The sequence below is a fragment of the Psittacula echo genome, assembly GCF_963264785.1.
Source record: "Psittacula echo genome assembly, chromosome: 3".
In the NCBI taxonomy this organism is placed as follows: Eukaryota; Metazoa; Chordata; class Aves; order Psittaciformes; family Psittacidae; genus Psittacula; species Psittacula echo.
The window spans coordinates 34,237,470-34,262,652 of NC_137736.1; the positions used below are offsets into that span (position 1 = coordinate 34,237,470).

The following is a 25,183-nucleotide window of genomic DNA, read 5'->3' on the forward strand; positions in this document are numbered from 1 at the left end:
CATCCCCGGGCCGCAGGGGTCCCCCCGGCCGGTCCCGCACCTGTGCGGGGGGTGGCCGCCCCCCCTCCCCCGCACCGCCCTCGGCAGGGCCTACGCTGCGTTGGAGAGGAGTGGCTGCCTTTGGACTTGGCTTAGAGGCTGGGTTGCACAACCTGGGATTTGCTCTTCGCCTCCCGGGAGGAAGCAGCTCCTGAAGGAGTCTGTCTACAAGCGAGAAGGGCCCACAGGGACACCACATCATGCACACGGCAGGCTGTCAGCTGATTGACCCTCAGCCCAGCCCTCAACAAGGATCCAAGGCCTCCGAACCCAGGCTCTGTTGAGGATCGGGAGTTCTGCGCTCTCAAGTGTGGTCAGCCTGGTGTTACCAGAGTGTTACCGGACATACTGTGCTCGATAGCAAACGCTGTAGCCACCCTTAGAATACAGAAATGTAACCTACACAATGCCTGCGTAATGGGCTACCGCTGAATCCTGGTGACCAGGAAAGCATGCCCTCCTTTCTCAAGTTGCTTTAAACCTTGAGGGCAGGTTACTGCAGCATTCGTTGCTCCCCCAGGTGCAGCCTGTGCTGTGCATCCAAGAACACTCCGGTAGAGGCCCGGACAAAGAGGTACTTACGCTTTTTGTATTTTTGGTATTCAGTTGATGCCCCAGTCTCCTCTGGTAAGATGTGTTGCCTGCAATGGAGTCCCATCCTCCCCCAGAAGTCATACCCATTGTGGTGTGACTGCCCAGCCTGCACAGTGAGAGCACCACTGAAAAAGATGATGGCAAGCAGGCACCTCTCTGGGGGATATGCTCTCGCAGCTACATCTTTAACAGCTGGCTAAGACAAGGGGCTTTATTGCTTCTCACCTTACCTGTGCACGTCCCCTTCTGCACAAGTACCCAGTGTAGAGAGTATTGTGACTTCTGTGAAGTGCTTGGGTAAAGTGAAACAACACAGCCTTTCAGTTTTGAAAATGCTGCTTCTTAGCAAAACAGTATTAAATTGAGGAGAGGGAACCATTTAGTCTTTAAAAATGGCTCATCAGAGGTTTTCAGTGAGCACATGAGTAGTAAGGGGGATTTCTCCAGGATCCAAGTGCATGTACAGGTCATGTGCTTTTTCAGCAGTCGAAGCTGACCAGTGTTTAGTTTCGTATAGTTTGCTTTTACTTACTGTTCTTGTACGTCTCAATGCACATTGACAGCGCTGTCTCCAGGCCTCTGCCTAGGAGACAACCAGTGCACAAGGGTGGTTATCCTACTTGCACTGCATTCACTTTGTCAGAGTAAGTATTAACTAATTCAGAGTAGTTATCTGTATGTTTCCTAGCTGAAGCAGTCTGGATTTACAATCCATGTGAGTCTGGATCCTGCAGCTCCAAAATGATTTCCCCTCCTACCCCTCATTCCCTCCCAGTATTCCTACCTTTCTGCAGAGTTAACATCGGATGTGAACTTGTGTCTGACACCAGGGTCACTGGAGTAGAGACATAAACCAAAATGAAGATGCCTTCCATTCACTGCTTAAGAATGATGAACTGGAGGAATGAGTACAGTGGCAGACTTGTGTTACATCCACCCCTGCTTGTGCTCTGATAGGTCACAGAATCATAGAAGAGTTAGGGTTGGAAAGGACCTTAAGATCATCAAGTTCCAACCCCCTGCCATGGGCAGGGACACCTCACACTAAACCATGCCACCCAAGGCTCTGTCCAACCTGACCTTGAACACTGCCAGAGATGGAGCATTCACAGCTTCCTTGGGCAACCCATTCCAGTGCCTCACCACCCTCACAGTAAAGAATTTCTTCCTTATATCCAATCTAAACTTCCCCTGTTTAAGTTTGAACCCATTACCCCTTGCCATGTCCCTACTGTCCCTTTTCGTAGTGTACACAAATGGCATGACTCAAATTAAAAAACCTCACCCAAGAGCAGAGCAGGAAGGAGAAGCAAGAAGGTTTGTTGGGAGTCTATTAGGAAATTTCAGCTAAGCACTTTGAGAAGATGAAATAAACAGGCATAGAAATGTGGGCAGTAACACCCTGTAAGATAACATACAATTTCCTTGCAAAAGAAGGTCCAGCACTCTGGGAATGGAAATAAAACCACTATGGCAGCTATTTTCATGTGAATGCCCATTCTTGGTGGGTTTTGATTTTTTCCCTCAGTCTGGTAAGGCTTTGTGGCAGCATTAATTTAGAACATAACTTCTTCAGTAAAATCATCACAAGAGAACCCTACTCCCGAGCTGTGCTCATTTTAGTACTGGTATCTTCTATGCAAGATCTAGGCTCTAACGCTCCTCCCCTTTCACCCCTCAGACTATAAATGCTTTCAGGATAATACAACGTAAAGAACAAGTGATCACAGTGAGTTCCAGAGTTCCCTTTTCCATTAGATTCCCACCCAGTCCATGTTTCAGGTGATTTCTCAAGGATCAAGAAAGGGCTACTTGATAATAGCCGGAGTTATCGGAAACAACCCAGCACAGCACAGGGGAGAACTCTGCTCCTGAATAAACAGGTAAATGCACTGTGTTAAGCAAGGGGTCAAATTACTGACGGGGAGTAGACATCTGTTGATGCATGGCAGACAAAGTGTGTAGGACAGCACACTGCATGGAGGCAATTGGCTTTTATTGTATGTACAGCAGTAGTTATTTCTTAAAAATCCTCTTCTCAGGCTTTTAGGTGACAGAATAAATCTGTACATCACAGACTTTGTAATTGCACCAACTTCATTTTGTGTACACACATTGAAAAGGAAAAAAAAGAACCATCACAGAAGTGACTGTAACAGTGGAGTGCTGGAAAAGAATGTTTTACCCCACCTGGAATATCACAGCATAATACATTATTGGGAAATACAGAGTTTACAGTATTGGAAAGACCTCAGACCCATCCTTCCCAGTTATTTTCATACCATGCCAGTGCCTTGCATAGTAGCAGTTTGGATATCCTGAGTGAAATGGTATTATTCACCTTTATCACCCGTCTTATACAATTAATCTGGAGTTGTTTGTCACCAAGGCTGTGGCTTAGAAATGTACAGAAGCATATATGTACAGAAGCATATGCTGAATCTTAAATATATGAATAAATCCACTTAGGTCCTGTCAAAGTCAGAGAGGTCAAAGTATGAGGTCACCTGTTCCCACTTATAATGGGCATGTCTTAGCCTGGAGCTATGGTATACTTAATTCTGTACCAGGATAAGCACTTATCTCAAATTTCAGCTCTGCAATTCAAAAACTGCAGTAAACCAAAATGAAAAAGCCATGCGGCTCCCACCTTGTACAGAGCTCTTGCTCCTTTTAAAACCTAGAGCTGCTAGAGCTGAAAAAGATGTTAAACCAAAAGCAAGATTCTTATTTTGCTTCCTCGCAGACATTTATAGCATTTTATGTAGTCAACTTCACTTTTTCCTACAATACTTTGCATATCAAGCACATCAAAACTTTACAATACACAGCAGGAAGGTTTCCCTTGAAAACCACCTAGAACCAGCAAGGAGATGTGGTACAGGGAAATGGTGTGAAATTTCACTCATATTCAAAACTGATATTGACAAGCAATAGAATACCTCAAAAACCCTAGTGCTGTAAGCCAAGTCCTCTAAAGAGCAAGACAGTAACTACAGGTCTGTAAGACATTGAGCCCCAACCTCTCTCCCAAAGAAAGAGCTGAGGAAAAAAAAAATCTGACAGAGAGCATAAGAATAAACCCCACTATTTCTGCCTGAAAGTTTATGACTTGTCCATTAAGTTGAAGAAGTTTGCCAAAAGTATTTTAGTTCTTTACAAACTTTTTTCCTCCACGGCATCCCTTCTTCTTCCTGCTGCTTAAGACTCACAAGTTTCATATGCAGTTAGGAGTGAAACAACTGTCATTTTGTTCTGGATTGAACTAGATAGGAAATACTAGTGATCTAGGATATCTAGGATAAAGGACCCCTCTCCTCTTTGAAGTGACTTTTAAAGTGATCTCCGTCACTTTAAGGAAGTCACCTAGCTTGTATTCAAGCTTGAGATACTAGGTGGTTTTATTGCTTTAATCTATGAAAAGACAATTAAAGCCAAGGCAAATCATGTTTAGATAAGGATGCAGGTTGTTTACATCAAGGCAAATGAAAAGCTAAAATGCCATAAAGCAAAGCAGACCACAAACAGAGATTAAGTTCAGTTACGGGCAAAAAAATTCTTCAGAAATTAAAAGCAAGACTTTATCTCTTAATCCTCATAAAATAAGTACCGTGCCTTCTTAGCTGTATCCTCTGCCTCTGCTGCATTCAGAAACACAAGAGTGTAAGAAAGCAAAAAGGAAGAAAGATTTCACAGGTTGTTTCCAAGCTATTGTACTGAAGTAATTAAGTTGGAAGGCAGAAAACAGTAAGTTTTCAGTGTAGTATCATGCAGAGATTTGTTCTGCTGTTAAATGTGTAGTTATTAAAATTATGACGGTTGCAAAACATAAAAGAGCAAAATGATTCCCTCCAGCATCCTTCACACAACCACACAGACAACATGCAACACCTGACAGGATATGTCACAGTGTTAACACCAGTTTACGGATCCAGTCCTACCAACTCAAACTGTGTAGCACAGCTCCTGCTGGCTGTCAGAATCTAACTCACACTGACCTAAACACTAATGTATACAAGAAACGTACATACTCAGGCCTCCTGATGGAGGTGACAACCTAATCATCTCAGAAGGGGGGGAATGGGATTCAGAATTGTGGGCCTTTGGAGTTGTCACAACTGAGCAACTCAGTCATCCCTTTGTATTTAGTACCATAGCTTGTTTTTACAACAGGACGTATTTGTAGAGAAGTAGGAAGAGGTGAGGAACACACCAGCCAGACATAGAGGTCAAACATCAAACCAAACAATGTTTATTTTCCTGAGGAGTGAAGGCAATTAGAAAACACAATTCCCTTTTTACCCCAAATGCCTTGCTTTCCTCATCTTAAGAATTCATTCTCTTTCAGTATACGCAAGCCCAAACCTTCATACAGTTTGCAGTATAGAATGTTTTTGGTTCCCACCATCAAGACATGCATTTAGGCGATCACCAAGACCTTAAGAAAGATGAACTAAAAAAACCACTGCTTCAGCGAGCATCTGTTCCACAGGGTAAGCTAAGAGCAAACCCTGCTCTTGTATTTCTGCAAGTTATTCAGTGTTATTTCCACCCCATTCCGAAGTACACAATAAAGCTTCCATAAATTAAAATCCCAGTTCAATAATTTAAGCAGACTTCAAGTAGTGTTTTATGCTCCCTTTATACTCCCAGTTCCATACCTTTTTAGTTTAAGGGGGTGCTACCCATGGAGCTCAGTCTCACTTTGATTTCTTGCACTCAGTGAGTAGTTATTGTTTTCTTCTTCAGGAAATAAGACTGAGCATTTAAAACATGGCAGAGATTTGACCCCCACCCTGCCCTGTCACTGTCATGCAAAGAGCTCCTAGTAGAGTCAAGGGGAAAAGTGTATGATGAGACAACATAATGTCAGTTATTTTAATGCTCATATAATGAACCACTGTAGAAAGAAGTGAAGAAACTACTTTGTATTAAGTTAACAATAAACAAATGTGTTCAAGCACATTCAAGCTGGACAAACCTGTATTACTGAACTGGGATTTCTAAGCACATTACAGCTCTAGAAGACTCAACTGTAACCCATTTTCAAAATACAGAATATTAAAATGCCTTCAAGTGTTTTTGTGATAAGCAGCATGCTCAAACATACAACTATTTGATAGTCTGGACTGCTGTACTATCACAGTGATTTTAGGAGGTTACACCTAAACAGTATTTTTAACCAGTAGGCTCAGATAAAATATTTTGACAGTTCATTTGTCCTAATATTTTCTGGTAAAACAGAAACCAAAATCCCTCTACTTTTATATTCTTTGTAAAATATTTACCAAGGAATGCAGAGCCCATTAGAAGTTTTGAATTGTGTTTCTGTTCTTCAGTGACTTTTCATTTTTGACAAGTGATTTAAGTTGAAAGCCCAAATATCAGCCAAAGTGTTGGATGTCTTAAGGGGAGGAAAAGGGGGAGGGGGAAGATCACTGTTGGCAGAGCAGGCACAAATCTATCATCCATTCATGTCAGCAGTTTAGATGGAATGGATGTTTTTCTTGGCTAGAGGGAACAGGCTTGGTCCTTTGTCCTCAGAAGGAATGCAGATAATGGAAAAGTACAGGTATGCACAAAAGATAGTACCTGGGAAATACTGACTGACATTTTACTCTTCTTAATAGCCCAAACAAGAACTATGCCTTTACTTTCATCAGTTTTCCCTTTTAATTTAAAGGAGCCAGCTGCAATATTTAATGAGGAACAAAAGTTAAACTCACCCAACCACCCACTCAGCACATGACAACATTGGCAGATCTAGAAACTGAAAGCCAACTAAGGGAAATGTTACCATGTTTTAAAAAGCTGTCTTCGCAACTGTGTTTTCTAAGATCTCACTAAGTGCTTGGCAAGAAAAATAAGCTAATGAAAAGCATCATAGGGTTAAATATGCTCTATTCATCACTTATTGCTCCTAGCTTTGCAATTGATACGATGGTTAAATATACTTGTCTAACAAGTACTTGGGAGAAGGAATTAGAGCCCCTAAGATGAGTTTTTGCATCACTAACGCAGCTTCTCACACAGGGAAGAAAAGCTACAAATAAGAATTTATAAACGTTTCCTCTGCAGGAAGACTCAAGCAGACTTAAAAAAAAGTTCTGTTTTTTTTTAAAGCATACCTTATGCACAGAACATTGAACAATAAGCTAGTATAAGTATTTGCATAATTTATTTATGGCTAATATCAAAGGCATCTCTCCACCTACATGGATCGAGCAGTTATTACAGCAGGCTACAGTTATTACAGTAGGCTATCTCAATCAGCATTTTAGTTCTGCTTCTGAAAACTTACCCGTTTCCAAATTACAATGCAAACTGGATCTGGGCCTCTCTTTTCCCTTTCAGCCTGACAGAAAAAAACAAGGTGAGACTTGTGTTGCTACTATTCCAGGCTGCAGTAAGGAAACACAGTGGTATCTTCTCTCTTTACAGTGGTTCAGTCATACAGCAGGTATGGTGTTTCAGTTCTTAGCTCCCCATTAATGTAAACTAAGTGCTTACATGCAGATCCTCCCCACGTGCACCATTCCCCATAATCCCTCATCTTCTATAACAAACCACATGATCCTCCAAAAGCTGTCATGATACAATTAGTGCTGCTTATATTTGGAGGAGCAACTTTATGATCAGAGAGAAAAAGTCTTCTGGTAAAATAAACAAAAAAAGATAAGCTTTCTGTTTGTTCCTTGACCACTGCATTAGTGAACACAGTTTTATGCAAGTCATCAGCCATATTTGTGTCCTCTAGTACTGCTGTGTAAACAAGTGGTCAACTGATGTGCAAGTATCCCATCAGAGTGTTCAGTCTTGTACAAATGGTTCTGTTGAACCATCGTTCAGTTTGTTCTTGCTTTTGTTTTTGGAAAGGAGCTTTCTGTTCAGAATACGTGAAAGCGTGCCTCCCTTCTTGCATGCTTCCTCCGACAGTGGCTGCTGCAGGTAGACGAGATCGTTGTGTGACTGACTCATCCCAGGATCCTTCTGGTGATGTCGCCGGCGGAAAAAGAGCTTTGCGCTTTTCTTCAGAATCGAACCTGTGGAAGCAAACAGCAGAGGTGCAGGATGCTTTAGACACAACTGGCTGCTGTCCTCTTGGCGCTCAGCTTGAACTGTAACTGCAGCACAACTGGAAAAAGCCTCGGTCTTAACATTTCCAGTTTCAACATCACCCTGGTAACTACTCCAACAATGTTAAAAAGCTAAGAGTGTGGTGAATCTAAAGCAAGAATATTCATGGTTTGTAACCTAGAGGCCGTAACAGTACGAGTTCCACCTTGCAACACATGATTTCAGATACTGGCAAACGTGAGCAATTGTCGTGCTTTCAGCCAGAGGCACCCATACATACACTACGTGCTACTGAATTCTCCTTGCCCGCTTCTGATCCAGCTCTCTCTCAGCTGAACACCACTGAGAAATTCAGACTCCATGGAAGTATGTATTTCTCCACTTCAACTTGTTCCATGCAAGTATCATGCAAACCGCATCATGACAGACTGTGGTAGTTCTAGATATATGCATATACACACACTTGTACAGCTAGCAGAAATGTTCAGGAGAGAAGAGCTCACATGTATTGCTAGAGGAGCACTAAAGAAAAAATGAATTTTCCTTCATTTTAGAAATGATGCTGTTGAAAAGGAAGGAAAGCTACAGTGAAACATGCCTATGAGGAATCTGTGTTAGTCCTCTGACTTCAGCTTTTAAAGTCAATCCATACATCTTGTGGAAGTCTCCTTACTTACATTTTATTCATTTCAAATGCTTTTCTGAAAGCTGTGTTAGTGGTCAAACATACACATGCACAGTGTTTGGTGTGGGTTGTACACTGGGTTCTCACGTGTCAAACAGGCATATCCAATCTTTCCAATACAACAGAATTACAGAGTATTTTATAAAAAGAGTCAAATAGCAGAAGTAATGTTACTCTTTGTTGTTTCAAGGATCAAAAGAGGAAGAGATTAGCCCGTGATCCACAACATGAAGGTGGCATTTTAATTTCAGGTGAAGGACTGTTGTTGCTGGAGAACTCTACCTGGCAGTCAACCTGCATGCAGTATGCCCATGCAAGCCAGACAGTACGTGTTCTACATGAACTGGGTAGCACTACCTAGAGTAACAATCGCAAAGTATTTGATATTTTAAAATCCTGTTAGGAACAGCAATTAACGTCAAGCAGATTAAAAATAGTATTACATCTGCTTCCAACATGTTCAGAAATGAGCTCAAATCCCTTCTGTGGTAAATTAAGCTACTGTGTTTTGTTGTGTTCCTTCTCTTGATCCCATGTCAAGCCTATTATGCAGCCAAGGCAATTGCAGCTGTCATCCCACCTCATTGCCAAGACCAGCCACCAGTACTCTTCTTTTTGCAAGCTTGGGTTAGTTTTGCAGGCACTGTTCTGCCAAATTCCACTATCCCTTTCCATCTACACATGTCTGATGTGTAAAGCAGCTTGGCTGCCGCTGGCAGGGACACTGCTTCAAGATACCAGCAACACTTAGCTGGGTGTCAGTGCATCAGCCCCCTGTTAAAATAGCACCAGATTTGTGCAGAATTGGGCAGCACTGCTGTCCCAAGTGGCACGAGCCAATCTGAATGAGGGAAGACCCAGGTAGCAAGCCAACACAGGAGCCTTCTGGCAGTCAGACTAGTACGTGAGGACAGTCATCTCCTTGGCAAAGCTTCCACACCTCATTCCTGTACCACTATCAGGTTTCCCAACTCTCAGTTCAGCTATTAATTCTTGTCACTGCACAGTCTTGATTCTGCTTTTCCTCCCATCGCCAATGGATACATAAAGCAACACACAGACCAATTCTTTCATGCAATACCATGCAATAGCTAGAATTACGTATTTGTCCCCCAAGGACTAGACGGGCTGCATGTCATTTTGCACAGTGACAGCGGCAGAATAGGTATTTTTATAGCAGCTCTGCTGCACGCAGCCAGAGGCTTCTTTGTTCAGACCAGAGCAGTTACAAACGTGTGCTTGGGTTTATTACTTTGTACTTCAAGGACTAAGCACTCAGCACCTGGGAGGATATTCTAATGTGTTTTGTCCTGCTGTTGCTGTGATTCTTCTCATAGGGCATGATGGGATGAAAGCAGAAAGCAACTGGAACTCGTGAATTTGAATCTTGACTGCTCTCCCATCACTCTCTGATTGATCTTCTTGGCAAGGCAGTACCACTTCAAGCTGTTGTCAACAGCATAAAGGAAACAGTATTCAACCCCATGACACTGACAGTTGTTAATATGCAAAGGCTGAGGTGGACTGATGAGGCCTTGCTGCTGTGTGGCTTTTGTTTTAGCAGTCAGCTGTTCGGCCCAGCAGTCCTAGCAGCTGCAGCTGAAGCTGTGCCAACAGGAGCAGGACAGAAGGCTTTATCTGTAAGCAGTTATTTACTTCTGCCCATCCAGACTGACTTCCCATACTAGGAAATAAACACGAACCAAGAATGCTGCACAAGTTGTGCTGGTGGCCTGGGACAACTCGCTGCAGCTGAAAAACTGCAGGCAGCACTTTCCTGAGAGCAACACAGGCTCAGCACAAGCTGCAGTACCCCCAGACATGAAAGCTCCCTGTGTTTTTGGAGGTGCTGAGGTCATTGCTACATGGAAGCTTGCCACATCCCCGCTGCCACCCATCAGTCTCTAGCCAGTTTGGTATGTGCTGCCTGACAGTGGCTCCAGCTGCTGTGGAGGCATGCACCAAATTACAAGCTTGGCGATGCTCGTGCTATTTGCATGCTTACTTCTTGAGTTCAACAGGATCCATATGCCAACTCCGCCCCTAACACCAGGAGACAAGCAGAGAGCATGTCAAGAGTGCTGTACAGGCTGACTGGTCTTCATAGGCTTCTCTGCACTAGTTTAGGGCGTTCTGAAAATGAGGGGCTTGGATCACTTCTGAATCTCATTTTTGTTAATGAAGATTTCCTTCCACATCTACAAGAATACAGAGACCTCTTCTTTCCATTCCTTCCCAGCTTCCAAAAGTTTTTATCCAGGTGGTTTTGTAAATACCTGCTGAGGTCCTGGTAGCTCTATGAGTTAGGCTAAAAAAGAGACCTAGAAAACTGAAAGCAGCAGGTTTTAAAATAAACTTTCTGCATATGCATATCCAGTTATGGGGTCACACATGGTTTGCATGATCAGATGTGGACTGATTACCAGATACTACAGGAATGGGCATGATGGAGGGAGATCAGGAATGTAGAGCACCCCCTCCAAGCCTGCCCTTCTGTCCATTCTGTGTGATCCATGTGGACAGCACAACCACCAGAAGAATGATTTGTTATGACTAGTCTGCTAAGTATGGGAGTACAGGAAGGTAATTTTGGAGGGAGGAAAGAAATGGATGGGTGAAGAAGAAAACATAGGCCAGACTATGTTTTGCTTCAGTTTTTACAATGAGTGAACCATTGTAAAGCTACGTTTTCTAAGGAAACCAAAAAACAACCAAAAACCAAACCAAACCAACAAAATAACTTACTGTGTAGGTAATTAATTCTGGCTGGCATAGTAGTCCTCTTAAGTATATAAAAGGGAATGGGTAAGAAAGAGGAAGTCAGAAAAGTACAAAATAATACGCAAAAGTTAATAAAAAAAGAACAGAGAGATAACTTTAAGACATTAAATAGACACGAGGCTTTTTATACCAGAAGGCATTTTGTTTGCTTTGTTTGAGGGATTTTTTGAGTTTTGTTTGTTTGGGTTTGTTTTTTGTTTTGTTTCTTTAAGGGTAAGTTTTTGACAAAACAGAAATCTCGAACTATTTAAAGCTAACTGAAGACAGGGGGGTTGAAATGATTTCCTATCTCACTTCACAAAAGCAACTCAGCTGCGACAAAGCAGAGGTTCCAGACTTCCACAGAGGTCTGTGTGTAAAGAAAGGGATCTGAGACAGCCTTCACAAGTATTTTTTCAAGATGAGACAACTGTTTCAAATACTACTTTGTGCTTTTAGCAGTCCTGTACTACACGGTGTAAACAGGATCTTTAGAAGCCTTGTCTCTTTGCAGTGTACTGCACAGGGAACAACAAAACAGGACAACACCTCACATACAAATTTCCACTTGCTTGTTCTAGAATAACATTTTAAAGAAGAATCCAGAGTTTTCTCAATATGCCATACAACTTCCTAAACTTCCAGGCTCCAAATCAGACAAATCCCTTCACAACTAATCTCCTACCCCCACTCCAAGCACAACAAAACTTTCCAGTGCCAGTCTATGTCAAATTGACTGTTGCTGTACCATCCTGATCTATCAGGTGGAGCAAAGAAGGTGTGAGAAGTCCATAAAACCTCAATGCTCTAAGGGAGCGCCTTGGCAAAGAGGTCCAGTGGATGCTTGAAGTGGGAGGGATTACAATAATCTAGTAATATACTGAGGTTTTGTAGTAACCCATTTCACAGTATCTTACCTCTGGATAAGGAAAGAATAGAAAATAATAAAGAGAAAGAGGGATGGATATGGGTGAAAAACACAACAATTTCTACAACTTCAACATGCAGCCTGTGAGAGGTGTGCAGCCTGTCCAGAGCACAGTCCACTGCAGTGGCTCTTGTGTTGGACTTCCTAACAGACCCTGTGTTTACCACTTAACGGATTTATAATGGAAACACAAAGGACCCTAAGACATGTTCAGACTGCAGCTATGAAGGTGTGTAATGACAACAGCAAAATTATCTAATCCCTTATTTACTTATTAAATTACCCTTTTTCCATTTTCTTTAGCAAACTATCATTAATGAAATCAGTGAAAAGGGAGAAACTGTTCACAAGGCAGTTGAGAGAGACTGTACCTCTGGTTTAGCTCTGGTACTTCCTGAACACATATTTTATTGAAGGCAGGGGAGTCCTGTTCTCAGAGATGTAAAGGAGAAGAAGGAATGTAACAGAAAGCAACTCTGGAATGCTGCCATTTTCACCTTTTAATGGGACTGCTAATATAGCACAAGTCCTTGTTTACAAGGATATGGTTTTCACTGAGGAACTGATAATGTGGCTGGTTATTTCTCTCCCAGATAATTGAGTCAGGCTTAGTGAGCTGCCCTTTAACTTGTAAGGTTGAACCCTTATGTTTCCTGATGGAGGGGAGTGTAAGGGAGCTTGACCTGGGTCAGAGAGCTGGAGGACTGCACTCTCTATGGCTGCTAGTAAGACAACTTCAACCAAGATCACAATCACAAGGAGTTCAAGGACAAAAATCAGTAAGAAGAGATGAACTACTAAAGTGTTGCATGATGCTGCCAGTTACGTAGAGAAAGCAGTCATCCACTGAAGCAGAGGTAAGAATCACGTACCTTTAGATTTTTTCATGCTCCCAGTTTCTGAAACACTTAATGAGCTCCCAGATATTTCTTCACAAGTTTGGTCTAAGAGTGTGTTGGTGTCCCACTGCTGGCTGCCATTCTCCAAATTCCAAGCCTTACGGGCACTTTGCTGTGGATCAGTTTCGGGCACTATTTCTGAAGCACCTAACGACAGCTTTTCATCAGAGGTGACTTTTGCAACACCTTCCCTCGCAGTGGGTGGATCTACTTGTTTGCAGGAGCTGTCCATGGCTGCAGCATAGTCCATCATCAGTGCAGCTTCACTGTCCTGAGATAAGGAGGTCTGCCCATTGAAGACAAGAGACAACACTGACACAAGTCACTCTGCTGGAAAAAACCCACAAGCCTCCCTGCAAAAACTCTTTTATTTTCTTTACAGTTTTACATGTATTGCTCAGGGCTATCGGAAAGCCACTGGAAGCTTTCCTAGCTCCACTAAAGGTGAGGAGCATTTAGCCAAGTTTTAATCATGTTGTTAAAGGCAAATGACTGAAAAAAAAAACCCAGTTAAGTACATGTCTCCGACCTAAGCCCAGCCCCACTGCAAATAATGGGACTCCTTCCTACATATGCTGCTGTAATGAAGTATCAGCATTCATAGACAATCTTTTGGTCCTTAAAATAACGACATCTTCATCTTGAAGAAGGACTTGTGTCAGCTGTATCAGCTAAACACAAATCTATGCAGTCCCACTGCCTCCATCTCCCAAGCAGATACACCTGGCACTGTGGCAGCTGATGCTCATTTCTCCCTCTCATCACAGCACAGTGATGATGAAGAGACCCATGCTCACTGACTTGTCTTTCATATAGAGCTCTTTAGGGGTCCTGTGCATAACAGCAAGCCTTGACAGCAAATGTGCATACAGCAGCCTGTAGGGAAAGGAACACAGCCAGGCACCAAGCATCAGATGGGAGATTGAGGCTGTGGATGAAGAAAGTCTGGAGGAATGCTATGTAACATGTGCAAGTCTTTTTTTGCCCTCCCCCTGGAACAGAGTCCAGAGGACTTGGAGGTTTTTCAGACAGTTTTGACAACTTTGAAAGAAAGAGAAAATATCTTTCATACTTTTTCTGTGCCTCTTCCCTCCATGGGCAAAACACAGAGAAGGACAATCTCTGGTCTCACCTAAACTGGTTTTCCCAAATACCTAATCATCCCACTCCCATCCAAGGTTACCTTGCATTTTTAGTCAGGCTGTCAAATCTAACAATCAAACCCCAAAACATCCTCTGCAACAAACCCACCCTGATTTGGCTTAATTTGAAACAGTTACTGAAACAAATTGGCACAGAGACCCAGATCCTGCAGTGACTGCTAAATGGGAGACAGCAGAATACACATTAACATGGCACTCAGCGGAGCAAAGACTTTACAGTAGTAAGCATTAAATAGAAGTGTAGTTTACTGCGCTACCTTGGACACCCCTGATATGATAATGGTGCTTTTCTTTCTAGGAGACTTCAGTTTCTGCTTTGCAGACTCACTTAACTGCCGAATGGCTGCTTCTGCAACAGGATCGGTGCCATTCAGTACCAGCAGCTCTGAAATGAAAGCATTATTTCAGAGAGAAGGAAGAAAAACAGGAAAAAAACAGAGCAAAAAGAGGCAGAGCTTGTTCTTGACATGAAATTCAAATAAATTAGCAGAAATGTTTTAAACACTAAGCATACCAAAACACCTTCCAATTCACTACCCAGCTACTGAGTCTTGTCTTTCTGTTACTCATTCTTTTGAGTAAAGGTAACTAAGTTGCACTTACAAACCCTTGCACATGGGAGGAGGCACAGACAGGCAAACTATCCAGTTATTTCAGTGCATTGCTATACTGCAGTGACTGTAATCCAGAAGCAGTGGGTAGCGCATCAGGTATGACAGTCATGAAAAGCCATACGTCTAACACAGTACAAAGCTGCCCTGTATTACTACTTCTTCAGGTAGCTGTTTTGCTCTTTTTTCAGACATCCTTGCTCAGCATTTCCAGATTTGCTTGGCAATATAGTATGACAAGGAAGGCAAAATGGCAGTCACTCTGCTCTTTATCAGCTGCCTCCAAAGCCTGTGAACTGCACCCCCTCTTCCCTTCCAAACACTGCACAGGAACACAAAACCATCTTTATAAAATGTTGTTTAGTGCCAAGCACAAGTTTATTTTTAAGCATGGCTATTTCTGGCATCTGGTATGCAAGTACTTTGGGCACTGCAAAAAACATACACTCGTCAAATTCATCAAGCTTAGGAATAAACAAGGAAATTAACAAGACAAAAATGCCCATATTTAATTGTCTGAGGGGGGCTTTTGTGTAAGAGTTTTAACAACAAAAGAATACAGGCAGGAATAGCACTGGTGTTAATTAAACTCAGCAGTGTCTTTTGTCACTGTGACATTAATGCAATGAAAGACAAGGCCTCAATAATTATGCTGCATCAAGTATCTCTCATACTTTTGCAACTCAAGGGTATGTGTGCACGAGGGGTATACACTCCCACGCATGTCTGCACACTCACTATAAACCTCTACTTCGCCATCTCCATAGCCACTGCAAAGCCTCCGGGCACAGCAGAGAGCATCCACAACAACATGACTGGCACTTGCTAATTCTTATTGTTGTCATCACTTAGAACTATGACACGGCCACAGCACCTTTTCCACAGTCCTTGTCGCTATTTTGGCATGATATTTGTAATAACTACTGCCTGAGTTATTGCCATACCAAAAGCTCCCTTGTATTTCTTTAATCTGGGTTAAAGCTTTATTCTAATGAGTAATTCTTCCTGCTGTATTGTATAAATGTTCCACAGAAATTCCCCCTACATTCCCATAAAACCACTGTCCGTATCAATGTGCTCTGAATTGTCTTCAGGTGAGTTTTCCAGTAAGTGCTTTCTATTTGTAATACCATAAACAGTTATGAGAGTTAACTCACCAGTCTAGAGCTATCTTAAAGTTTCCTAAATTGGCTTAGTAATACCACGGTGCTTCATGGTATCAGAGTACTTCTTAGTCTAGAGGTAGGGAAAGACTCAAGTGCTATTACAGTTTTTCACAGCTATTGGATCATACTGTCCCCCAGATTTCTGTCTTTTGGCCAATCCATTTCTCTCTCTCAGAAAGCCTTCTGACTGTGCCAGAAGCAGTCTAGATCATCTCCAGATTGTCCCGTCTCCTCTCAAATCTGTACAAAGAAAACTGAATTCCACACCATGTGCCATTTGCAGCTAGACTGAGTCACATCTTTCATTATTGTTGCCTACAGCGCTACAGAAAGATTGAATGGTGACCATACACAGGACTGAAAAATATCCTGAGGATTCAGAGTTGAGACTCAAAAAGGTAACATGCCCCAGAGTCAAAATTAGGTTTAATACAGTCAAAGTGATCTATAATTAAAGTTATTACCAATGCCACCTGACACACAGAAGGCACTTCAACTGTATGCCACATGACTTAGGAAGGTGAACAAACAGGCACAGCAAGATTGTGTATTTGCATTAGCACAAAAAAAAGCCCAGTGGCAGGGCCAGGAAGAGAATTCAGTCTTCCTTACATCAGTCCAGCCTCATGCTGTCTCCTCAGGCACAAGGGACATCACAGTGGCCTTAGAGGCAAGTGTCACAGGGTTTTAATTTTGTGCAGTGTTTCCCATGCCTTTATAAAGGAGGACTCTTCATTCAAAAGTAAGAGAAGAGACATCCTGGCTTTTCTGCAGTCACCTCCCCTCTCCAAACCACAGCTCATTGTTACATATACAAAACAAGTAATTTTAATCACCAATTCAAGCCAGACTTTTACTGCAAGACTGCTATATCCCTCACCACCGTACTTGCTAACACAAACATCTCAGTGCCTGTTGAAAGGCAGCAGCCATGTGGGTTTGCTGTTATTTTTAAAGGATTACATTAATCCCATGTGCAGCAGACACAGACATATTCTTATTGGCACCTTTGAACATTTCTATTACCTGTATCTGAAGATGATAAAGTTTTGCTGACTGGAGCACCATGAGGATGGATAGCTTGAATAGAGAAATCCTTTTCAATCACTTTTACTTTAACTGGAGTTTTCACAGGAGAATCTGAGGATCGAGATTTGGGATTATTTAAACTACTCAAGACATTTATTATGAAATTAATAAAAACCTATGATACCAGTGTTAAAGCCTGTTTAAATCATAAATGTTTGAGAAAGTTGTTTAATATAAATTGTCAACACATGCTCTATGGTAACCAGACACAAGAAGACCTGCAAAGGGGAGGACTTTATTGTTTTTAAACATTCTACTGTAATATGCTAGACAATGCTCACTTAAGTAAAAGATCTGCTTTAACAACTTAAAAGAATGCAGCTCTTTCTTAGTTCACTTCACACTGTTTAGACGTTTTACTCCCATACTTTTCCCAAGAAGAATCAGAGAATCTACTCCTGAAACACACAATGAAATAAACTTTGGCACAAGATGACACCAATCCTCATTAGGCATTATAATACAGATCAAGGTTAGAAGGCACAGCACAGGATGGTCTGTCATTAGAAAACACTCCAAGAGTCTGATACCAAACCCAGGCTCTTCTATGTTATCACTCTACCATGAAGTTTTACAGTTTGTATTAAAAGGAGCAGTAACCACTCCTCATATAAACCCAAGGTTTTGTGAAAGTTAAAATTCTGATTCTGAAGCATACAAACAATGCCTCCCCTCTGACACATCAGGGAAGCCTGGACAACAGTGCCTTTCTTGACATCCCACCCTCCCAACTTCTCCTGATCCCCATGCATAACCCTAAGAGTGAGCACAGGAAGAAGTGGACTTCCTCACCTGTGCTCAATGGGGATGATCTCCCTTCTAGACGAGGTTTGGTTTTCACAGCAGTTACAGTAGTGACCACAGTCCCACAGGGCATCACAGTGCGATCCTTTTCTATTTTAGTGGCCAGCACTGGAGAAGGTACTTGCCACGTTTTCAATTCACTGGGTTCTATAAAAAAGAACTAGGAAAGGAACAAAACAAGTCACCTCAGAAGCACAGTCAAGCAAGAAGGAGACTAAGATGTCTAGCTAGTACTCTAATTTTTTGCTAAGGTTCAAGAGTCAAATAACTAAGTATTCTGATATACAAAAATACTGTGCAATCTGAATATTCTCCTGTAATGCAGCTACAGATTGCACCACACTGTGAATGACAGTCCAAAGCAAAGATGAGCATTCGCAAGTACTTCCCAAAGTAAAAGATTTACTGTTAAACCATCCAAAAACACAGTAGTACCTCTGCACTAATGGATCCCAGCCCGGGCCCTGGCTCTGGGCTGCTTTCACTAGCGCTGCTGTTCAGTGCAAAACTTTGCTGGCCAGAAGGTTGTTTCCTGAACAGATCTAGAGGTACAGTCACCTTTGCGGATAAAGGACCTAGAAGAAATAAAATCAACAAAATCAGCGCACATCTGAGCTGGTTCTATACCACAGGGCACAAACATGGCAGTTTTCACATCCTTCTTTCCACTTTACAATTATTCCTCAGCCTGGCATAGTACTGTGCAACAGGAAATAATGGAGACATGAAACATTACTTATTTGCCACCATTTCTGGCCATTATTTTTTTCCTGTATATGCAGAATGTTTAGGAGAAAAGAAAACATCTAGAAATATTAGTATTATAAATTTTCCCCAAGCTGTCCATTTCATACAAGTTTGGCTGGCTGTTTTCAGCTGATCTCCCTTGCACAGTTATTCTTCCCCCAGAGACTGCCTAGATCCATGCTTGAGGCATCCCCAAGTTCACTACTAGGTCAAGTCAGCAGAAGACATCTACACTTTAATGCACGTTCAGAAATCTGACAATTCTGTGTCTGGCTATACAGCCAGCTAGAAATAAAAATGAACTTATATCAAAGTTTAGCTCACAAGGTGATCATGCAAAATAATTCAGGTTTAATACTTACTATCCAGCTTTCCATCTTCTGCTATTTGCAGTTGCAATGATTTTGATTTGGCACTTAGTTCACTGTGAAATAAATGAAACTATGTTAGGTCTTTGCAAGCAAGCAGGTTTTCTTTCCCACTTAGGTCTTTCCTATTCCCATTCTGGTTGTCAACACCTAACTTTTCTTTGCCTACACTAAGCCAGGCAGTACAACTTGCTGATCACGACACATGTGTAGCATCTTTCTGTTCTCAGGTAAGACCGACTAAAGGGATCATAGTCAGGAAACCATGGCCTGGTTTCCTCCAGCACTGTTGCACAAGTTCAATTTCCTAAAATTTCAAAGAGACTTTCTTTCTCCCCAGTAGCTGACAAACACTGCCCTTCAAGCTGATGATGGCCCCCAGTCTGACTGCTAAACCACAGCACTAAGAAGCTGTTTTTTTCCTGGCAGGATCAAATCCATAAGTCAAGATGCTGGAACAGGTTCAATCAACAACCCATTCATAGCTGTTGGGTATCCTGTCCAAGCAGGTAAAGAGCTCTGCAAGAGCCGGATAGACGCAAGTAAATAAAAGTAGTTACAGTCTTATGTGAGGAGTCAGTACTACTTTCCCAAAATAAGACTCAAGGATGTTACAAGGTAACAAGAACCAATCTCTATGTGTCAAAACCAGTGTGAACTATTATCCGAATTACTGGCACAAGCAGTACTTCACAGGGTGAACTAGACAAAAGATACAAAACCTTTCCTCTAAGTCAGCCAGCAAAGCAAACGGGGTACCTACTGAGGAACCTTTCAGTAATGGTTGTTTTTATAAACTTATAACGTTCTCAGTAGGTGTTCTGCCAGAAGTCTTAAGGGCATACGTATATGTATTTTATTTTTGTATGTCTGTGTTTCAGGATGGTGTGATCTTCACATCCCACTTCCATTTGATGTTGTGGGACATCATCTGTGCAGCAGGTTTTAAGCTTTTCCCTGCCACTACCATTGCCTTCTGCACCCCCAAAACTTGAAAGGAAGCACTTTGATGATACAGTTGCTGCTCTTTACATGAAGCTAAAGCAGAGCCCAATATGGTGGTCAGTACACCGCTCTTCAGACTGGTGGGTGGTTTTGGTTTTGAAGAAAGAAAAGGGAGGAGGATGTGAACTTGAAAGAAGGTATGCAGCCAAATCCTGATCACCTATCTGTAAAAGTCCCCAGGCTTACCTCATGCACTTCGGAAAAACAGCATGGAAAACCCAGCATTATCCCTAGTGTCAAGGCCAAATTCCAGTCAACTTAATCACATCCTGCCTGCCCCCTCTCTGCACTTTCAGTTGGAAAGGGTACTATTCTTACAAACTTCCTGTCCAAAATTGCTGCGAACGTGTCTGCTCTGCAACACCAAGCACAGATGCTGTTCTTCCAACAGATGGCTGAAGTGATTCACAGACCCAGTGGCTGAAGCACTTTGAGATACTCCAGAATAGAAAGTTGCTACAGAAGGGCATATTTTTCCCTCCTGCTGTGGAGAAGAAATCAACATCATGTTAATCCTAACGTCTTGATGGCAATACAGCACACTGTCACAGAAGAACATTGTCTGATCTGTGGCTTTCCACAAAAGCTGTAGGTCCTTATAACTAAAATCAGACCTTTTAAGTCATTGGACTATATGAGTGTCTGAAGGAAGAGAGCTTCCTAGCTGGTTTTCCACTTGACAGCAGGATTAAGAACCAGGTACACATAACTACCGGACCACGTAAAAAGGTGAAGCCTTTCAGCACTGTTCTACAATAACATGTCTCCTTTGCTGACTAGAGGGACTTCTAATCATATCCATCCCTGGCACACATGCAGAGCGGTTTGGTATTCTCGAAGTCCTGTACAACTTGTGATGACTGATCCTGGCGCCTTACTTCAAATCACGCAACCCTTGTTGTTTCTTCCCTCAATTCTCCTGTTTCCACAAGGCACATTCAATAACATTTACATGTGAAGTCCAGCAGACTGTGATGAGGAGGCAGGAAAAGATCTGTGCGCTGCTCACTCCCCCTTCAACTTGAGGAGGAACACACAGAAGTACACACCACTCCTCAAGGAAGAGCACACTCAGCACAGTCAGGCACAGGTCTGAACATACGCTCAGTTCCTTGTGAGCTAAGCCTCTGCTTTGCAAGGGAAGGAACAGATATAGTGGATGCCGGGCTGTGACTAGAGGGAATAAAAACATCACACAAAACCAAGCAGCATTACTCTCTGAAATACGTATTTTTTATATGTATTTGTAGAGAGAAATGGAACTGAGATAGGAGAGGAAAGCTACAGAGACTCCACTGTGCATGAAGTGCCTCTCACCTTAATAATCTGGTACAAAAAAAAGCAAGCATTATCTGTAGTATGTTGCATGGCAGCATCTCTATCCCTGTTCCCTGGGAAGCTGCTTCTGTCTGCCTGTGCATGTGTTTAAAGCCAACAGAGAAACATCCCTCTGATACACGCTGTCACCAGTGATTCCCCCCCTTCTTCAACTCATACAGTACAGAAGCCTCCAGATACTTGTGCTCTGCTGCTAGAAAGTGGAAATGAAAATAGTTTTAGAACTCCTCACTTTTGACCTTATTTACAGAAGCTGTATGAATCACAGAATACCATGGAGGCTGCCAAAAGTCCAATTTTTGTCCTACAGAAAAAGCTCTAGTTAGCTTTACATTCCCTTTTTAATCACAGTCACAATTCTTTTAGATAGTCTATTTTTTTTGCACATTTGTATTTCCAACTCAGCAGAGAATGGAGACACATCAGGTTTCCTCAAATCCAGTTTTCAAGGTAAAGTGATTTCAAAACCTTGCTAACACATTTTTTGGCACTGTATGAAACTACAAAGTGATTTATTATGCCTGTTACTGCTGTCATTTACTAGAATCAGGTATCTGCCAGGGAAGACCTAGACACCTATTTGATCTCCTATCCATGCAGAGGGTAATTAGATATCCTGAAGTCCCTGCCAGCTCCAGATTTCTCTGAGGTCACCTGATTGGAGTATTTCAAAACGCCATTCTTGTTCCGAAAACCTCACAGCGTTCAAGTACAAAAAGATGCTTTGCTATAAAAATGTTCTCAGTAGCTATGGTACTTACAAGATAAACTCTTCCTTCCAAAAGGGATTTGCAGCATTTTTGGCTACAGAGCTGGAAAACTTCTGCATAGGGTCATTCAGCTGAACTATACACACCAGGTTCGTGCTGCCTGTAAGGGCAAGAAAAATAAATATCCAGTTATTAAAATTTCATCACCAAGAGGCACACTTAGAAAAGAAAGTGAAGAACTCCCTTCCTGACATACTGCACTTTTGAACAGACTACTGCAAACACTAACACAAAATAAACTGATTCCCTCAGTTTGCGTACCATCTACATTAATGGCAATGGTCAAGATTGTCTAATGCACTGTTCCACATAGTGTGAAATATGACAACCTCAGTTAAATTCTGGCATGAAGCAAAAATTGTGCAGATATAAAAAGATCAAAAAGGATGGGGTGACAGAGGTGGACAGCAAGGAGGTGGTGGTGTGGATGCGAGGCCGGTAGGGAGTAAAGTTGTTTTCAGCTGCTTTAAAAAACCCAGAGGTTTTCAAAGTTCCTACTGGCCACAGTCACAGTAGTCTCTTTCAACATCAAAGCAAGCTTTTTCTCCTAGCAAGTGAATGATGACAGTAGTGTTAGTTAACACTCGCTTTGTGGACTGTGGTTTTTAAAAACCAAGTTCATGGCATTTTAGAGTACTGGTGCAGAATTATCTCTACCTTGATCTTGGAATTTGATAGCACAGCAAACTGGCACATTAGAGCAGTTATATTGCTGTTCCAAGGGGAAATAGTTTGCACAATGTGTTCTTAAGATGATTTATTTTCTATGGCTCTCAAAGCATCAGAAATCAGTTCAGTCACAGCGTTCCAAAATACCAAGGAAAGCAGCAAAAAGATCAGTACTGGCTGTGTGTAAAGCGAACAAAATATATGCTACCTCCAGTTCTCCAGAAGAATCTAGGTTTGTATTTACTATCATCACCTCTCAGGGTCCTCTGGTGGTGCACTGGGGCTGTGATGAGCCCTGTCTCAGACACAGAAACAGCTTGGGCCTGGCAAGGTTATTAGAGGAGACAAAGCACTATGTACATGCAGCTTACTTGGGATCCAAGCTAACCCTGGAGTAAGTAGTTTAGCTGCTTCCACAGCGAGCTGAGCCTAAGTTAATGAACCTGCGGAGGTTTCCTGTTAACCTAGCCATATGTCTCTGCAGCCCGCTCTTGCTGCCAGCAGAGCTCAGCACCCTGGGGTAGAAGCACCTGTATAGTTCTGCCTGAAATTACACTAAAGCCACTGACAGACTGACACTGAACATGGTATTTCAGCATTTCTGCCCTGGTATACACAACTAACAATTTTTTCCTTAACAGCAGAAGTCACTTTTGCCCTAGATGATGCACTGTGGGCCATACAGTACTAAATCTAGGATAATCTTTGTTTACATACACAAACTAAGGAGATAACAATGGGCACAACCCATAAGCAGAGACCAGTTCAGCTACTGGTCAGTCGCCAGTTGAACCAACATACCTATAGGAAAGCCACAAGCTCCTATTAAACATGTTAGCATCCATGGTTTATAGGATGATAATGATAAAGACAGACACACCACCCCTCCCCAGCCCTCTAAATATCTACGCAGGTTAGCCTGCAATATTGCATATCTTCCTGAGTCTCACAGTTGCAACAGGATAATTAATTATTGCTGCAAGACAACACCAGGATAAGAGAACAATAATTAAAAGGTGGCAAGCTATGTCCAGAAGCTAGCATCTTCCCAGCTGTGCAGTATTTCCATTGGATTTCAAGTGTACCAGCTAAACCCCACTGTGAAGCTTTATTTCTCATACACAGTTCCAAAGCATTTACACTCCCAGAGCTGCTAGGGAACCAGCAAAATTCCCTCCATCTCCTTTTAGGATAGCAAATGGTGATTTTGCTTCTCAATATCTGGGTCCCCAAAGCAGAGCACATCAATTGTCCCCTTTCCTCTCATTTTCAGGGAGGGGGCAGAGAGGTTTCCCATATGATGAATTCTTCCATTGCATGCACTGTATGCACACAAAGGTATTTCATCTCAAGACTTTTGAAGGCAGACAAAATGATCTGCTCTTTTGAGCAGTTTAGTTTGCACTGCAAAATTGTAGAGTAATAACAAATCCTGAGTTAGCTTTCCTGCAGTCTACAGTTTCCAGCGCAGTTTTATTTATATAGGACATTCCACTGCAAAGAGTTCCAGAACTGCTTTAAAAATAGTTTGTTTTTACAAAAACAGTCTGCAGAAAGTTTTAGGGGAATCACTTCCAACTAGGATGAGCAAGCAGCATTATGCAAGACTCCAGGGCAGAAACCTATTACATCTAACTGGAAAAAAAAAAGGAGTGGAGCAAGTAGGATATATTTATCCAAAACTAGTGCCTTGCCCAATTTAGCAGCCACAAGCTTCCACTAAAAAGATTGTAATGGAATTGCTTTGTGACCATAAATAACAGAGCCTTAAATCTGTATTTCCGCTGACAAAATCTGAAGCATGCCTGCTCGTGCCTCAATCAGTGACGGGGGCATGCTTGAACCTGAAGTCTGAATACTTGCGGGACAGGCTTGGTGTTTCTTTCCAAAACCAATACTGCAGCCTTGCAGTGACGGCCTTTTTGGCTTCATTCTCCTCTTGTAAGAGGTACTCCCTTCACTACCTGCAGAGGTAGTTTATTAGAGGAAAAAACTCCCTGACAGCAAAACACCACCTTTGAGGAGAGTTTACATAGAGGAGGAGGGGTTTAGATAGATCAGCAAATTGCTCAGAAGCAAATCAGCTGTAAAAATGTAACATTGAACCAAACCGACGTCACTGCTAACAGTTAATGGAGAGTTGGATTTGAGCCCCTCATCTTGGGCACACCCAAATTGATAACTTTTAGGAATTAAAACTAAAATTCAGAAATAATCAACAAACTTTATAACCATGCTCATTTCAATTTGCTTTCAAAAATGATGGATTTGTTTACAAGATCAAGGTGTTTAAATATTCAAATACACCAAAACGCATACACTTTTGTACAAGCATGATTAAGCCTGTTGCTCAGAGTACAGCAATTTCTTACATTTCCTTTTGAGAGAAGGCTGTAACCCAGAGCTTCCAAATTATTTCATCCAAAAGGAAAAAAAAAAACTGCTTGAAAATGAGCAGCAACACATGGGCT

At 42.1% G+C, this 25,183-nt stretch overlaps 1 protein-coding gene across 1 annotated transcript in view; it reads right to left on the bottom strand.

The window, feature by feature from the left end:
- Positions 1-7,079: 7,079 nt before the first annotated feature.
- C2CD2 (C2 calcium dependent domain containing 2) overlaps positions 7,080-25,183 on the bottom strand; it is a 36,198-nt gene continuing 18,094 nt past the window's right edge. The window contains exons 7-14 of the mRNA XM_080612466.1: positions 22,035-22,143; positions 18,925-18,986; positions 18,251-18,390; positions 17,804-17,975; positions 16,949-17,062; positions 14,403-14,530; positions 12,956-13,268; positions 7,080-7,676 (exon numbers count right to left, since the gene is read on the bottom strand). Of these exons, the coding sequence (XP_080468592.1) occupies positions 7,444-7,676; positions 12,956-13,268; positions 14,403-14,530; positions 16,949-17,062; positions 17,804-17,975; positions 18,251-18,390; positions 18,925-18,986; positions 22,035-22,143 (1,271 nt within the window). The 3' untranslated portion in view covers positions 7,080-7,443. The remainder of the gene's footprint in view (positions 7,677-12,955; positions 13,269-14,402; positions 14,531-16,948; positions 17,063-17,803; positions 17,976-18,250; positions 18,391-18,924; positions 18,987-22,034; positions 22,144-25,183) is intronic.